The following is a 14,547-nucleotide window of genomic DNA, read 5'->3' as shown; positions in this document are numbered from 1 at the left end:
CCTCTTTTTCATGAACCTGTAAGAACTCAAGCATCATGTTGAATAATCTTAAAGTAAACATGATTTTCCAGAGGAGTCAGTGCTGGCATTCAAGAAAAATTAAATAACCAGCAGCGACAGCATACAACACTACGATGCTGTAAAGGTCAGCAACAAAATAACAGATACTATAAGAAAATGTTCTGACATGAAAATGCACTAGCCAATCGCTGCAGGGGGCGGTGTTCTGGAAAAAAGACTAAGATACTGGAGGAAAATCTGATCTTGACATGTTGATTCTAGTTCTGCAATAAGACTAAATTTTTAATTTCCAATCTTGTGCCATCTTTTACTGAATTTGAAGATAATACTAGCTAAATCGGTCAAATGTACGTTCAGTGAAAATGGGGTAATTTCTCATTTTTAATTCACTGATTGTGTGAGATTGTGTATGAGATGTTCATAAAAGCTGAGCGTCATTAGATCAGAAACAGATCTATTATTATTTATTGTTGATTATTTAAATGCATTTATTCGTAGTTGCGTTCAATAGTCCTGTATTTGTGCAATGATTTATTTATGTTTCTCACACTGCACTTTGGATGTGGGCTGATGTCTGTGGTAAGCTGCAAATGAATTGCCAGTAAGGGATAAATAAAGTTTTCTGAATCTGAATCTGAAGAGAAAACTAAAGAAAAAGTGACTTTTTCAGCAAATATATACTTAACTGAGCATAAAACAAATGTCTCCATCTACTGTCATTGATCCAACTCCATGGTTTTTACTGGTGAATCAATGTTGTAGAAGATGACAGTGTTTCCACGGTAACTATGGAGCCTCTGAACGTCCAAATGGGTCATATCTGATGACCATAAAAAGATGACAAACTGTATTTTACACCAGTTATTTACATGTATTGATAGGATTAGTGGATCAACAGATATTAAACAGTTTACATCAGGTTTTGGTGGATGTCTGGGTCTTTATGGGTAATGGTCTTCATATGTAAAACATCTTTGAATTGGACCAGCCTTTTCCAAACTGTCACCTTTTTATGATGATGGTGCATTTGACTTAAAATTAAAAATTTTCCTGACCTAAAAGAGAAACAAAAATAAAAAAAAAACAAACCCTCACATTTCAGTTTGTACTAATGTGACCAAATAAAGTAGAGGCAGTTTGTTTGTACTTGTTCCTGCATGAGGCCCTTACGCCGCGTTTCCACTACATGGAACCGCCTCGACTCGACTCGGCTCGGCTCGACTCGGGTACCAGGTCCTATTCCTGGAGACCGTTTCCATTACAGGATACTACCGACTTTACAGTACCTGGACGTCATAGCGATGTGGCGCGTTACTTCCGTGTCGTCTGCTCTTAGAGTTGCTGCTAAACTCGCTCGTTGCCTGTTCTTTTGTCAAGTTCATGCTGAATTTTTACGTCTGAACCTCCTCGACTGATTATGGTGTAGTTTTGCGGGCTGTTATCATGTGGATTCACCTACCGCTATATTTACTGTCAACTTCCGCACCTAGTTTTTTTGAAACGGCGGGTCACAGAGACGACTGTTTGACCAATCAGTGGTCTGCAGTGTTTATATGTCACGTTTTAGTATCTGGTCCCCAGTCCTGGAACCTTGGTGGAGGTGATACCAAAAAACTAGTACCGGGTACAAGATTCCAGGTGCTTTTTCGTAATGCAAACGCAAAAACGCCGAGTCGAGTCGATACTACCAGTGACGTGCAGTTAGAAGAGGCAGGGGGAGTCAGAGCCTCCCCTGTCAATCTTGAAAAGAAAAAAAAGTTAACTATAAAATATAATAAATGTTGATAGTTGTCAGCTGGTATGTACTACAAACTCATTTTCCGTTCGAATCCAATATTGTTATTATTATTATTATTTTTTGGTCAATTAGAATAGCAGAATTTCCGCATGCTCCGTTCAAATACAGGGAGGAGATGCGCCGTGAGGCAGCGCTGTGCTGTGCCTCCAGGAGAACTGTCTACTCCCCTCATGAACTCTGCTGGTACCCGATGAAAATATTGTGTCGCTGTCCCTCTGTATATCGCAGTTAAAATGCTTTCAAACACTCTGATTATATGCTCTATCCTTCCATAATCTGAATAACGTATGGAATGTATTTCCGTAATGTGTTTAGGCTCGTAGATTAATCATAAAACCGCAGTGAAAAAGTCACTAGGGGAGGCAAACAGTACCCCTGCCTCATGATAGATGGCGCCTGTGAGTCCACAGATTCATGCGCTTATAATCTTCTTTGTTCTTTTTTATACACTTTAATTCACCTCATCAAAAATGGAGGATTACATTTCTGAGCTGAGAATGGATGGATTTCATGTACAAATAAAGGTAAGACCATAAACTTTTTTTTTTATTTTTAGTTTGAAATGGCTCTTTTTGAAGGTTTCCAGTTGAGTTCCTGCCAGTCTACCCATGCTGACTTGATGCAGAGCCCATATACTCAGGCCATTCCTTTTGCTCACTCTCTCTATTCCAGTTTCTCAGGCCACCATATATTTGTAGATCTGGCTCTGAAAGAGTCAGTGCCTCCCCAGCCATGAACCCCACTGCACGTCACTGGATACTACGTAGAGGAAACGCAGCATTAGTCTTTCCAGTTCGTAGTTCAGAAGTCTGTCTCTCCGGTCTCTGACTAAACCCTCTGGTCAAACCTTCCCACCTGATCTTAGACCTGAGTCTCACTGCGAACACGACGAGCCCTCCTCACCATCACCAGATCTGTTAATCTCTCCGTTACTTCCTCCACCTCCCTTCCCTTACTGGCGACCATCGCTGCTTCCTGTTTTCCCTCCGCGTCTTTTCCTGTATCTACCTTCCTATCGCTGTCTCTCTCTTGGCAGGTTTCTCTGTGGGCACAGGCTGCGGGTCAGCAGGACCCCGCCGGATCATCCCCACCCACCATCTCCTTCTCGGGGATGGCGTCTAGAGGTGCCGCTGCCCTCTGCTGCTGGCTCTGGAGCTGAAGCTGGGGTAAGGGCGGGGGCTGAGGATAAGCCGGCGGTTTTGTAACAGTTTGAACCAGAGGAAGCGCAGGGAGCTGGAGAGGCGGCAGGGTTTGTGGGTGGAGATAAGCCGGAGGTGTGGTCTGGGGTTGGTAGTGGGGTAGCGGCGGTGGCGGAGGCTGTGGGTGGATCTTGGCCTGAGGCGGCGGCGGCGGCTGCTGCTGCTGCTGCGTCTGGACCTGCTGCTGGGGCTGGTGATGCGGGTGGTGCTGAAGCTGTGGAGATGCTGCTCCGTTCTTACTGAGGCCACAGGACTGAGCTGCACAGTGGATCTGCCGCAGAGTGTCCAGGGCTTCACTCTTAGCATGTTTCAGTAAGTCTGCCTGACCCTAAGAGGGAGACACCAAGAAAAAAAAAAAAAAAGTCAGACTGAGACAAATATTTATGATAGATACAAGGTATTAACCCATACAGACCCAGTACTACTATTAAAGCAGTTCTCAAAAAACATTTCTCTATTTAACCTTTTCTATGTTTTATCAGCATTTATTATAATATTATCCTTGGTATTTTGTGTTTTTTCAGTGAAAATTAGGTATTTTTCTGTATTTATAGGGTGGGGAAGCAAAATTTACAATATTTTGAGGCAGGGATTGAAAGACAGTGTATGACCAATTAGTTTATTGAAAGTCATGAGAATTTATTTGCCACAAGAAAATTGACATAATAGAAAATGTTTTTATTCTATGTGTCCTCCTTCTTTCTCAATAACTGCCTTCACACACTTCCAGAAACTTGCGCAAGTGTTCCTCAAATATTCGGGTGACAACTTCTCCCATTCTTCTTTAATAGTATCTTCCAGACTTTCTCGTAATAGTTTTGCTCATAGTCATTCTCTTCTTTCCATTATAAACAGTCTTTATGGACACTCCAACTATTTTTGAAATCTCCTTCGGTGTGACGAGTGCATTCAGCAAATCACACACTCTTTGACGTTAGCTTTCCTGATTACTCATATGGGCAAAAGTTTCTGAAAAGGTATGGATAATAGTGTTAGGTATGATTATGACATCAATATATGTTTGGTTTCAAAACAATTGACGTAGTGCCTCCTGAGAAAAAACAACTAAATGTTCATTGTAAATTTTGCTTCCCCACCCTGTAATTCACTGATCATATAGATGTTCATAAAAGCTCTAATTAAGGTTGAGGGTTATTAAATGAAAAACAGAGAAAACTACAGAAAAAGTGACTTTTTCAGTAAAATATATCATTAACTAGTGTGTCCATCCACTGTCATTGATCCAACTCCATGGGTTTTACTGGTGAATGAATGTTGTAGAACAGGGGTGTCAAACTCATTTTAGTTCAGGGGCCACATTCAGCTAAATTTGATCTTAAGTGGGCTGAACCAGTAAAATTATAATAGAATAATATATAAATAATGTCAACTCCAAACTTTTCTCTGTGTTTTAGAGTGAAAAAAGTCAAATTACATTGTGAAAATGTTTGCACCTACAAACTATCCTTTCAAACAATGTGAATAATATGAACAAACTGAAAAAAAAGTGTAATTTTAACAATATTATGCTTCAGTTTATCATTTACACATGTACATTATAACTTACAGATCACAGTGGATCTACAGATACACAAAACATTTAGTAACAGGTGGAATATTGTTGAAATTGCACTTACTTCTCGTAAAGACATTTCAGGTTGTTCATATTTGTTCAGGTTATTCAGATATTTTTTGCAAAATTATACTTTATTTTAGAGTAAATACATGCAAACATTTATATTTACAAAGAGAAAAATTTGGAGTTGTGAGTATTTATAGGTTAATGATTGTTAACATCTTAGTGTAATTTTTGCATTCCACAAATTCATCCCAGGGGCCGGACTGGACCCTTTGGCGGGCTGGATTTGGCCCCCGGGCCACATGTTTGACACCTGTGTTGTAGAAGATGACAGTGTTTGTTACGTTCACTACGGAGCCTCTGAACGTCCAAATGGGTCATACGTGATGACCATGAAAAGATGACAAACTGCATTTTGCACAAATTATTTACATATGTTGATAGGATTAGTGGATCAACGGGTATTAAACAGGTTACATCAGAAGATAGTTTTGGTCGCTGATGAATGTTTGGGTCTTTATGAGTAAAGCAAAGTAGCAGGACATTTCGTTTCCTTATGCATTCCATCAGAGCAGTTTTAGGAAACATCTTCTATGGATAATCCGCCCACAGACTGTATTATTATTATTTCCAACACTTTAACAGTTTATTTGAGAATCAACCATTCTGCTGGACAACCCTGGTGGACTGGATAATTTTACGTTTTTGGCAATCTGCCTTGCTTTCTTGTTGAATCTGTGAGAAACCGCTTTCGCTTCCTACAATACACTTCACAACAAAATTTCCGAAAAGGCCTGAATGACATTTTGGTTTGATATGTAACCAGCGAATTGTGTTTTTGATACAGTCATCTTGGAAGCTGTTCAGTGTGAGGGAAGTGAGTCAGATGCATAAGCACGGAAAAACTAATGGATTGGTGATAATTAGGATATCACTGGGGTTTTCCAAATTTGAAAAGAAATTTGTGATGAAAGTCATTTGTTGTTTTAACCTACTGTAGATGTTCATTAAGCTCAGAGTAAATTAAAAGGTTATTAAATCACAACAGAGAAAAGTGAAGAAAAAGTGACTTTTTAGTAAAATATATCATTAGCTGACCATGTTAGCTAATGTTTTTTTTCTATGTGCTTTGTAAATGTATAAATTGTAATATTTTTATATTGAGAAGTAATCATGTTATTTTAAAACAAATCTTAAGAAATCTATAATCAATAATGAAACAATGTTAAATTAATACAACTATGTTTTTGTTTTTTGAATTTTTCCTGTCTTTGTGCTTTGTAAATGTAAAAATTGTAATACTTTAATATTGGGATTGGACCCCAGGAAGAATAGTCTCTACTTTGCTAGAGACTAGGGATGTAACGATTACCGGTATAACGATGAACTTGCCAACAGTTATTATTATCCTTTAAATTCTAATTATCACGATAACTGTGGTTGATTACCGCATTTTTCCGGCGAAAACGCCTACGTAAAGATCTGCTTTTATGTCAAATATTTGAGTATAGTTTTCATTTATTGGAATTTTGATTTTATATACCTAATATTTGGAACCAATATTCACTTTTAAAGTCTTTGAAAAGGTTCCTTAAGCATCTGTGTGTTATTTATGCAATAAATTATATACATTTTTCAAATCAGATTTTATTTTTATTTTGTTGTTTTTGTCCTTTTGTGTTAATATCTTAGGTTAAAGTGAAAAAATAATGGGCAGATTATATAGATGAAGTTGTGCTGAAAAAAAAAAAGATCCCGAACATGGGTATAGTAAACATTTGTTTATATAGTATATAAAGGCAAAATCAAAAGGACTGAAAAACGGACAAAATAGGCTCAGACCACTAAGGGTTAATATTTGAATGTTTCTGCAACAGAAAGTGCATTGTGCCAATTATTTTATTTTATTTTATGTTTTTTTGTTGTTTTTATCAAAATACAACTTGGTTAAATTATTTCAGTGTGTATAAGTACTTTTTGAACATTTTGAGCACAAATTCAACAATACCGCGATAATAATGATAACCGTGATAATTTTGGTCACAATAACCATGATATGAAATTTTCATATTGTTACATCCCTAGTAGAGACTAATGGGGATCCTTCAATAAAGAAATAAATAAATATTATCAAATGTCTACAACCACCGTCATTTGTCAAACTACATGGGCTTTATTAGTGAATCATTGCTGTTGACGGTTTTTCCACGTATCTGACGAGAAAGAAAAGCTAACGAACTGCGTTTTACCTGAATTATTTACATGTACTGATAGGATTAGTGATTTAACATCAGTAATTTGTTTTTGGTTACCGGCAGCTGTTGACGTCTTTGAGCATTAATAAGTTTTATTTTGTCTTTTTTTTTTTTTTTAATGGTTATTTTTTCACTGTGTAATGTGAGATGCATAATCTGCGGTACAAAAACACCTACGATCGATATTCAAGTACACATGATACATCATAAGTAGCACTGTGTACGATAACCTCTAATTAACTTCCAACTGCGTTTTACCTAAATTATTTCACAGTATCGATAGAACTAGTGGTTCAGTAGATGGTATTTAGGCCTTTGAGGGTAAATCAATGACTTAACACTTGTGGTACATCATTAGTACTCCTACGGAAACATGAATTAATTACAATGCTAAACCTTTAAAAGCTTAACTTGTATTTTTTTTTTAACAGATGTAAGCCACGTAACACACCAAACTGAAGAAATCCAAACTATTCTGTCAGTGTTTCCATTCTTTCATCTGCGTTGGACTATTCTGATGTCATTTCCACTCCACTCGTTGCCCTGGATGTAGTCTATCATTACACTTTCAGATTTATTGCTGGGGATGTCTACAGAGCACATCACTGTTTACTTTTATGAGAAAATCGGGCGGCCGTAACTGGCGGTAAGAAGACAACAGCACTGCATTTTTGTTTATTTATACAGCACTCAAATGTCTTCTTAATTATAGGTCGAGTTCGCACTGCACTGGGTCCTGAGAGTTTTACTCCCTGACAATCGACGCAGTAAAACCAAGGCTGGGATGTGAAGAATTATGCTGCATAGAAATGAAATGATTCACAGAGTCTCCTGGGGTTCTGAGGTTGGACAGTCTGATCTCATATGCTTGGTTTAAGGCCCTTGTGGTTGATTTGGACCAATGTTTGTGTACATATTTTATCTGCTTGTAGTGTATTTGTGTATAATATTAAGTGTGTTTATATTGTATATTACATACATAGAAGCACCGTTTGTCTGCAGAGGGTGGAGCAATATTTAACCCTCCAGTATCCCGTCCAGCAAGGCCCTTACTAAGCACCAAGTGTGCCATTTTGGCCCACTTGTGGAATAATGTCAAAAAAATTTTCATACAGTTTGTTTTTAATTCTTTTACATTTTTTTTTCTATTTCATCAACTTGAGCCGTAAATAAAAATACCAAATACTCAATAATTGTCACATTTTTTAACCCTTTAAATGCCGTGTTTGTAATGTAAACAAACCATTTTTTTATGCAAAAAACACACAAAAAAAATTTTTTTTCAATATACTCCATAAAAAGTGGATCACATATTATTAGATTTTTTCATCCTTGCATATGTCAATGATTAACTCCAACACTGGTTAATTTGCATGATTATTTTTGGCGCTAGGTCAAATGTTCAAAAATACTAGCATCTGTCACCAAGTGTGCGTAAAATGCACACCTATAAATCAAACTATTAAATATTGTATATTGACTTATTTTTCTGCTCTAATTTGATTTTATTTTTGTAAATCAAGGTCAGCCTTAATTATCATACATATCAAATAATAATTCATTTTAGATTTTTTTCAACCCTTTAAACGATCTCTTTTGATCATGATGTCACTACATTTTTTGATGCAAAAAACACAAAATAGGATTTTTTTTTTTTCAAAATACTACATAAAAATTAGATTTCATATTATTTGATTTTTGCAGCCTGGCATAGGTCAATGATTAACTCCAACATTAACAACGTTAATAAATTAATTTAGACCCTCACCTCTCAAATGAAGCCCAGATATCAGCAAAAGTATGATTTATGCCTTAATGGCTTACGGATCAAAAACAGTGGTTATAATGGAAGAAATAGTGCGTTTTAGGCACACTTGGGAGACAGATGCTAGTCTTGTAATTTTCTTTTGTTTACAATGTGCAAATTTTAGTTGGTGGCCAGAATTTTAAAGATCATGCACAAATGAACAACTTTTGAATTCTAACCTTATTTAAATTGTGAAAAAATAATATGAAGTTTTTTAACACAAATTGCAAAGTGTGCCTAAAAAGCGCACCCGGATACCGGAGGGTTAAAATACAATTTAGCTGATATTATTTATTTATATCAAAAAACAGAGAAAACTGAAGAAAAATAAAATATATCATTAACTGAAAAGAAAGCAAGTGTGTTTATCCACTGTCATTCATTAAACTCCATGGGTTTTACTGGTGAATGAATGCACTGGTCTACAATTTTTTAGAAATGATTTGCTTCAGACATTAAATGTGCTAAATGTTCTGTATTTTAATAAGATTAATTGGAAAATAAATGACAAAAGTGCCAGTTTGCTAATGTTTTCAAGGTATATGATTAAGTGTTATTACACATATATATTGGTTTTTGTACATTTATATAATAGTTTTATAAATCTTCCACTAAATAGAACCTGTAAAGTGAATGTATTCTAATGTGCAGACAGTGTTTTGAAGTAGATCTTGTAGCTCTGAGTCAAATATTCCTTTTGAGTCAAACCCATTCTCTCGTTAATTCTTGAATTTCACATTTTGACCCAAGGCTGCATCTTGGAAAGTTCAGCCAACCAGCATTTTTGACTTGATTTTTCTTCATCGGTGACTCTCATGTGGTAAAATTTCATTACTTTTATTCTAGAAGCATTTTCCTTGTAGACCAGTGATGTTGTAGAAGATGACAGTGTTTCTTACGTTCACTACAGAGCCTCTGAACGTCCAAATGGGTCATATCTGATGACCACGAAAAGATGACCAACTGCATTTTGCACAAATTATTTACTAATGTTTAAAATACATTTAGTAATATTTTATTTAATTTATTTTATATTTAACATATAGCAGCAGAATTATATTATTCCTGTTTTTCTATATTCTATTGTCTCCAAAAATTTGGGGGAAAATGTTCAAAAATTCATAATAAATGCATTAAAGACATTTTGAGGTTTTTTTTTTTTATCTAAATTTTCCTTTTTTTTCTAAACGTTTTAAAAGTGAGGTTACAAGTGTCTCCTAATTATGAAAATTTGCTCAGATGTTCTTTAAGGTGTGTTTGGGTCTTTATGAGTAAAACAAAGTAGCAGGACATTCCCTTTCCTTGTATATTCCATCAGAGCAGTTTTAGGAAACGTTCTCTATAGATAATCCACCCACAGACTGAATTATTATTATTATTTCCAACACTTTAACAGTTTATTAGTTGAGAATCAACAATTCTACTGTTTTGCTTCGTCTGTACTTGAATCATCACACATACTGTTATAAACATACATACAGTACAGATAATGTGTTGAAGACTATTGACATTTCTACCCTTTCATGCATTTACTGTTAAAATCGGTGCTAAAACTGAAAATGTTGTTAGTTTTGTTTTTTGTGATTCACAGAGTCTCCTGGGGTTCTGAGGTTGGACAGTCTGATCTCATATGCTTGGTTTAAGGCCCTTGTGGTTGATTTGGACCAATGTTTGTGTACATATTTTATCTGCTTGTAGTGTATTTGTGTATAATATTAAGTGTGTTTATATTGTATATTACATACATAGAGGCACCGTTTGTCTGCAGATGGTAGAGCAATATTTAACCCTTTCATGCATGAATTATGAGAGCCTTAATCAAGATTTTTTTCCTTAGTGTTTTTATTACGCAAGACATTGAAAAAACAATGCGATTTAAATTGTTTTTATGAACCCATTTTTTATGGAGTTACAAAAATGTCCACTCAGCTGCACACCATGCATTAAATTTTTGAAGCAAAGAAACGTATTTACTGAAATACTGTGCGAAAACTATGAAATAAAAACATTTTCAATGCAGCTAATCTGATGTTTTCTCACATTTTAACGTACACTAATACTAGTCATTACTCACTTCATGGAGATAATATGCAAAAAACCCCACAAAAACCTGTTAATTACAGTTTAATAACAATAATAAGCAACTGATTTACACTCAAACATGTTAGATCAGATTTATGTAGAACAGTAAAGTTACAGTAATGTTTTCAATTGCAGTGTATGGGATGATGCATAAGCGTCCCATGTGTTGGCTGATATGAAACTAAAACAACAAAATCCATGAATATACAAGAAAACAGCTGGAGAATAACTGTCCACTGTAGTGACCACTATGCATGAAAGGGTTAAATGTCGAAAAATACCAGATTTTCACTGAAAAATGCAACATTCAGAGAATGATATTATAATAAACGGTGACAAATCACTGAGGAAAGGTTAAATGTAGAGAAAAAACATAATTTGGTAGTCTCTACATGCAAATAGATTATATGCAAAAAAACACAAAAACCTGTTAATTACAGTTTAATAACAATAACAAGCAACTGATTTACACTCAAACATGTTAGTGCAGATCAGGTTTATCAAGAACAGTAAAGTTACAGTAACGGTATGAATTGCAGTGTATGGGATGGTGCATGCACTGCAAAAATCTAAATCTTACCAACTGTATTTTTCTCATTTCTTGTCAAAATATCTCATCACACTTAAAATAGGACAGAATGACCTAAAGAGTAAATTTTTTTGCTTATTTCAAGCAAAAAAATATCTGCCAATGGAACAACTGAAAATGATCTTGGTAAGATTACTTGAAATAGGATTTGCAGATCTATTGTCCAAAAATTAGTTCTTATATCTCACCTAAAAGTTACTCTTTAGGCGATTATGTCTTATTTTAAGTGTGATGAGATATTTGGATTAGAAATGAGAAAAATACACTTGGTCAGAGTGAGATTTTTGCAGTGAGCGTCCACTGTGTTCGCTGATATGAAACTAAAACAACAAAATCCATGAATATACAAGAAAACAGCTGGAGAATAACTGTCCACTGTAGTGACCACTATGTATGAAAGGGTTAAATGTCGAAAAATACCAGATTTTCACAGAAAAATGCAACATTCAGAGAATGATATTATAATAAACGGTGACAAATCACTGAGGAAAGGTTAAATGTAGAGAAAAAACATAATTTGGTAGTCTCTACATGCAAATAGATTATATGCAAAAAAACACAAAAACCTGTTAATTACAGTTTAATAACAATAACAAGCAACTGATTTACACTCAAACATGTTAGTGCAGATCAGGTTTATCAAGAACAGTAAAGTTACAGTAACGGTATGAATTGCAGTGTATGGGATGGTGCATGCACTGCAAAAATCTAAATCTTACCAACTGTATTTTTCTCATTTCTTGTCAAAATATCTCATCACATTTAAAATAAGACAGAATGACCTAAAGAGTAAATTTTTTTGCTTAATTCAAGGAAAAAAAAAAAAAAACAACTGCCAACGGAACAACTGAAAATTATCTTGGTAAGATTACTTGAAACAAGATTTTGCAGATCTATTATCCAAAAATTAGTTCTTATATCTCACCTAAAAGTTATTCTTTAGGTGATTATGTCTTATTTTAAGCGTGATGAGATATTTGGATTAGAAATGAGAAAAATACACTTGGTCAGAGTTGGATTTTTGCAGAGTGAGCGTCCACTGTATTCGCTGATATGGAACTAAAACAACAAAATTCATGAATATACCAGAGAACAGCTGTCCACTGTAGTGACCACTATGCATGAAAGGGTTAAAATACAATTTGCATGATATTATTTATTTATTTTTAGTAGGTTGCTTCTATGAAACTGGGTTCATTTTTGGTATTTGGCACTTTTCCCGCTTTTTAGACCCAATAATAAAAGAGAAATTTAGACATATTTTCCCCCAGGATGTACCTAATGATGACCTCAGATAAATGCAAAAAAAAATTATACTCTTGCTCTGAGCCATCCCAAAATTAATGAATTTTTAATAAAATATTGAGGCCAAAATAGGGGCATGAAAACTAAGCTACCTAGGTGTCAGTGCATTTGATCTGGAAAACATGGCTTGAAATGGTCTTATATAATACTATAAATTAAGACACTGTGTTAAATTTGACAATCCTAGTGGTTTTTCTAATCCAGACATGCTGGTTTTTCATGAATCTCAGTCTCATTCCAGGTTTTACGTGTAACCCATTGTGTCCACTTGCGTTATATGCAGAACCTGCCCATTAAACACAAACAAACTGTGAGTGATTTTGCAACAGTGGTCATTTTTGTGAAACATCCTGCCTTGCATAATTAGTTTGATTCCCAAAATGTACCTGTGAGAGAATAAAAAGATATGTATTATATTCCAATTCAACCAATACGTCAGTGCATTCCTGATTTTGTATAAATTAATTGTTCATGTGAGTATTTTTAACTTGTTTTATACACTCTCAAAAATAGAGGTACCAGCTTGTACTTAAAAGGGTACAAATGCTTGTCGCTGGGGGTGTACTTTTTTCAGAGACATTTCTGTACCCTTTTGAAATGGTCTATTTTTGTACCTTAAGTACTTTACATAGAAAGAAAACTCTCATATAGTTGATAATGCCATGATGTGTAAAGTTTGAACTGGTGGCCTAATTGAGAAAAAAAAAAAAAAAAAACGGCATAGGCAAGCTACGACATCAAGACATGGAGGTGTGAATGAAAACTTGATAAAACAGAGATTATGGCAATAATCAGAGGTTCTAATAAGCTAAATAAATTATTAGGCTATTATCACTGAGCTAATTGGACTATTAAATTAAAACACAAATTATTATTAAATATAATATAGAATAATTAAAGGGTGGGGAAGCAAAGTTTACAATATTTTGAGGCAGGGATTGAAAGACAGTGTATGACCAATTAGTTTATTGAAAGTCATGAGAATTTATTTGCCACAAGAAAATGTACATAATAGAAAATGTTTTTATTCTATGTGTCCTCCTTCTTTCTCAATAACTGCCTTCACACGCTTCCTGAAACTTACGCAAGTGTTCCTCAAATATTGGGGTGACAACTTCTCCCATTCTTCTTTAATAGTATCTTCCAGACTTTCTCGTAATAGTTTTGCTCATAGTCATTCTCTTCTTTAAATTCTAAACAGTCTTTATGGACACTCCAACTATTTTTGAAATCTCCTTTGGTGTGACGAGTGCATTCAGCAAATCACACACTCTTTGACGTTTGCTTTGAAAAGGTATGGATAATAGTGTTAGGTATGATTATGACATCAATATATGTTTGGTTTCAAAACAATTGACGTAGTGCCTGCTGAGAAAAAACAACTAAAGGTTCATTGTAAATTTTGCTTCCCCACCCTGTACAGTATGATATATAATAAATAATGTGCTAAGCCTAATGTTTGAACTATAACACTGGTCAGCAACAAATTTATTAAGTTTTTTGAGCTGATTTAGGATCATTTTGGTGTGCTGAATCCAAAAATCACATTAATTTTGCTCAATCAGGTCAACTTTCTGAACTATGCTACATTTTGGCTTTTTAACATTTTTGCTTACATTTATGGGCATTTTCACATCATATGATACAAAATTCTTTCATATTTCTTGCAATAAATGAGTTCTGAAGATTTTACTTTTGCCAATTTATGATTAATGTTTTTTTTTAATATTACAGGTGAATGAAATGGCTTTGACTAGAAGATCTTGCAAAAATAAGCCTGACGTATTCTGCTACATCTGCGGTGAATACACCATTGTACCTAACAGGAATCCTGTTAGAAAATGATTTTTTTTTTCGCTTAAAACCTATTTTGGGTGAGAACTATATAAAAAAATCAACTGATCAAGTCACA

At 34.8% G+C, this 14,547-nt stretch overlaps 1 protein-coding gene across 2 annotated transcripts in view; it reads right to left on the bottom strand.

Moving 5' to 3' along the window:
• Nucleotides 1–2,605: 2,605 nt before the first annotated feature.
• LOC115424443 (inactive phospholipase C-like protein 2) overlaps nucleotides 2,606–14,547 on the bottom strand; it is a 218,188-nt gene continuing 206,246 nt past the window's right edge. The window contains exons 6-7 of one of the 2 annotated variants that reach the window (XR_003936083.1): nucleotides 2,667–3,346; nucleotides 2,618–2,634 (exon numbers count right to left, since the gene is read on the bottom strand). Coding sequence is in view for 1 of the 2 variants with exons in the window: in XM_030141711.1 (XP_029997571.1) it covers nucleotides 2,882–3,346 (465 nt within the window). In the remaining variant the exon portion in view is untranslated. Of the gene's footprint in view, nucleotides 3,347–14,547 lie in introns of both variants that reach the window. The other variant, XM_030141711.1, reaches the window with a different exon arrangement.

Source organism: Sphaeramia orbicularis, chromosome 8 (genome assembly GCF_902148855.1).
Source record: "Sphaeramia orbicularis chromosome 8, fSphaOr1.1, whole genome shotgun sequence".
In the NCBI taxonomy this organism is placed as follows: Eukaryota; Metazoa; Chordata; class Actinopteri; order Kurtiformes; family Apogonidae; genus Sphaeramia; species Sphaeramia orbicularis.
The sequence above is the reverse complement of the archived record's forward strand: the minus strand, read 5'-3'. Positions and strand labels throughout refer to the sequence as shown.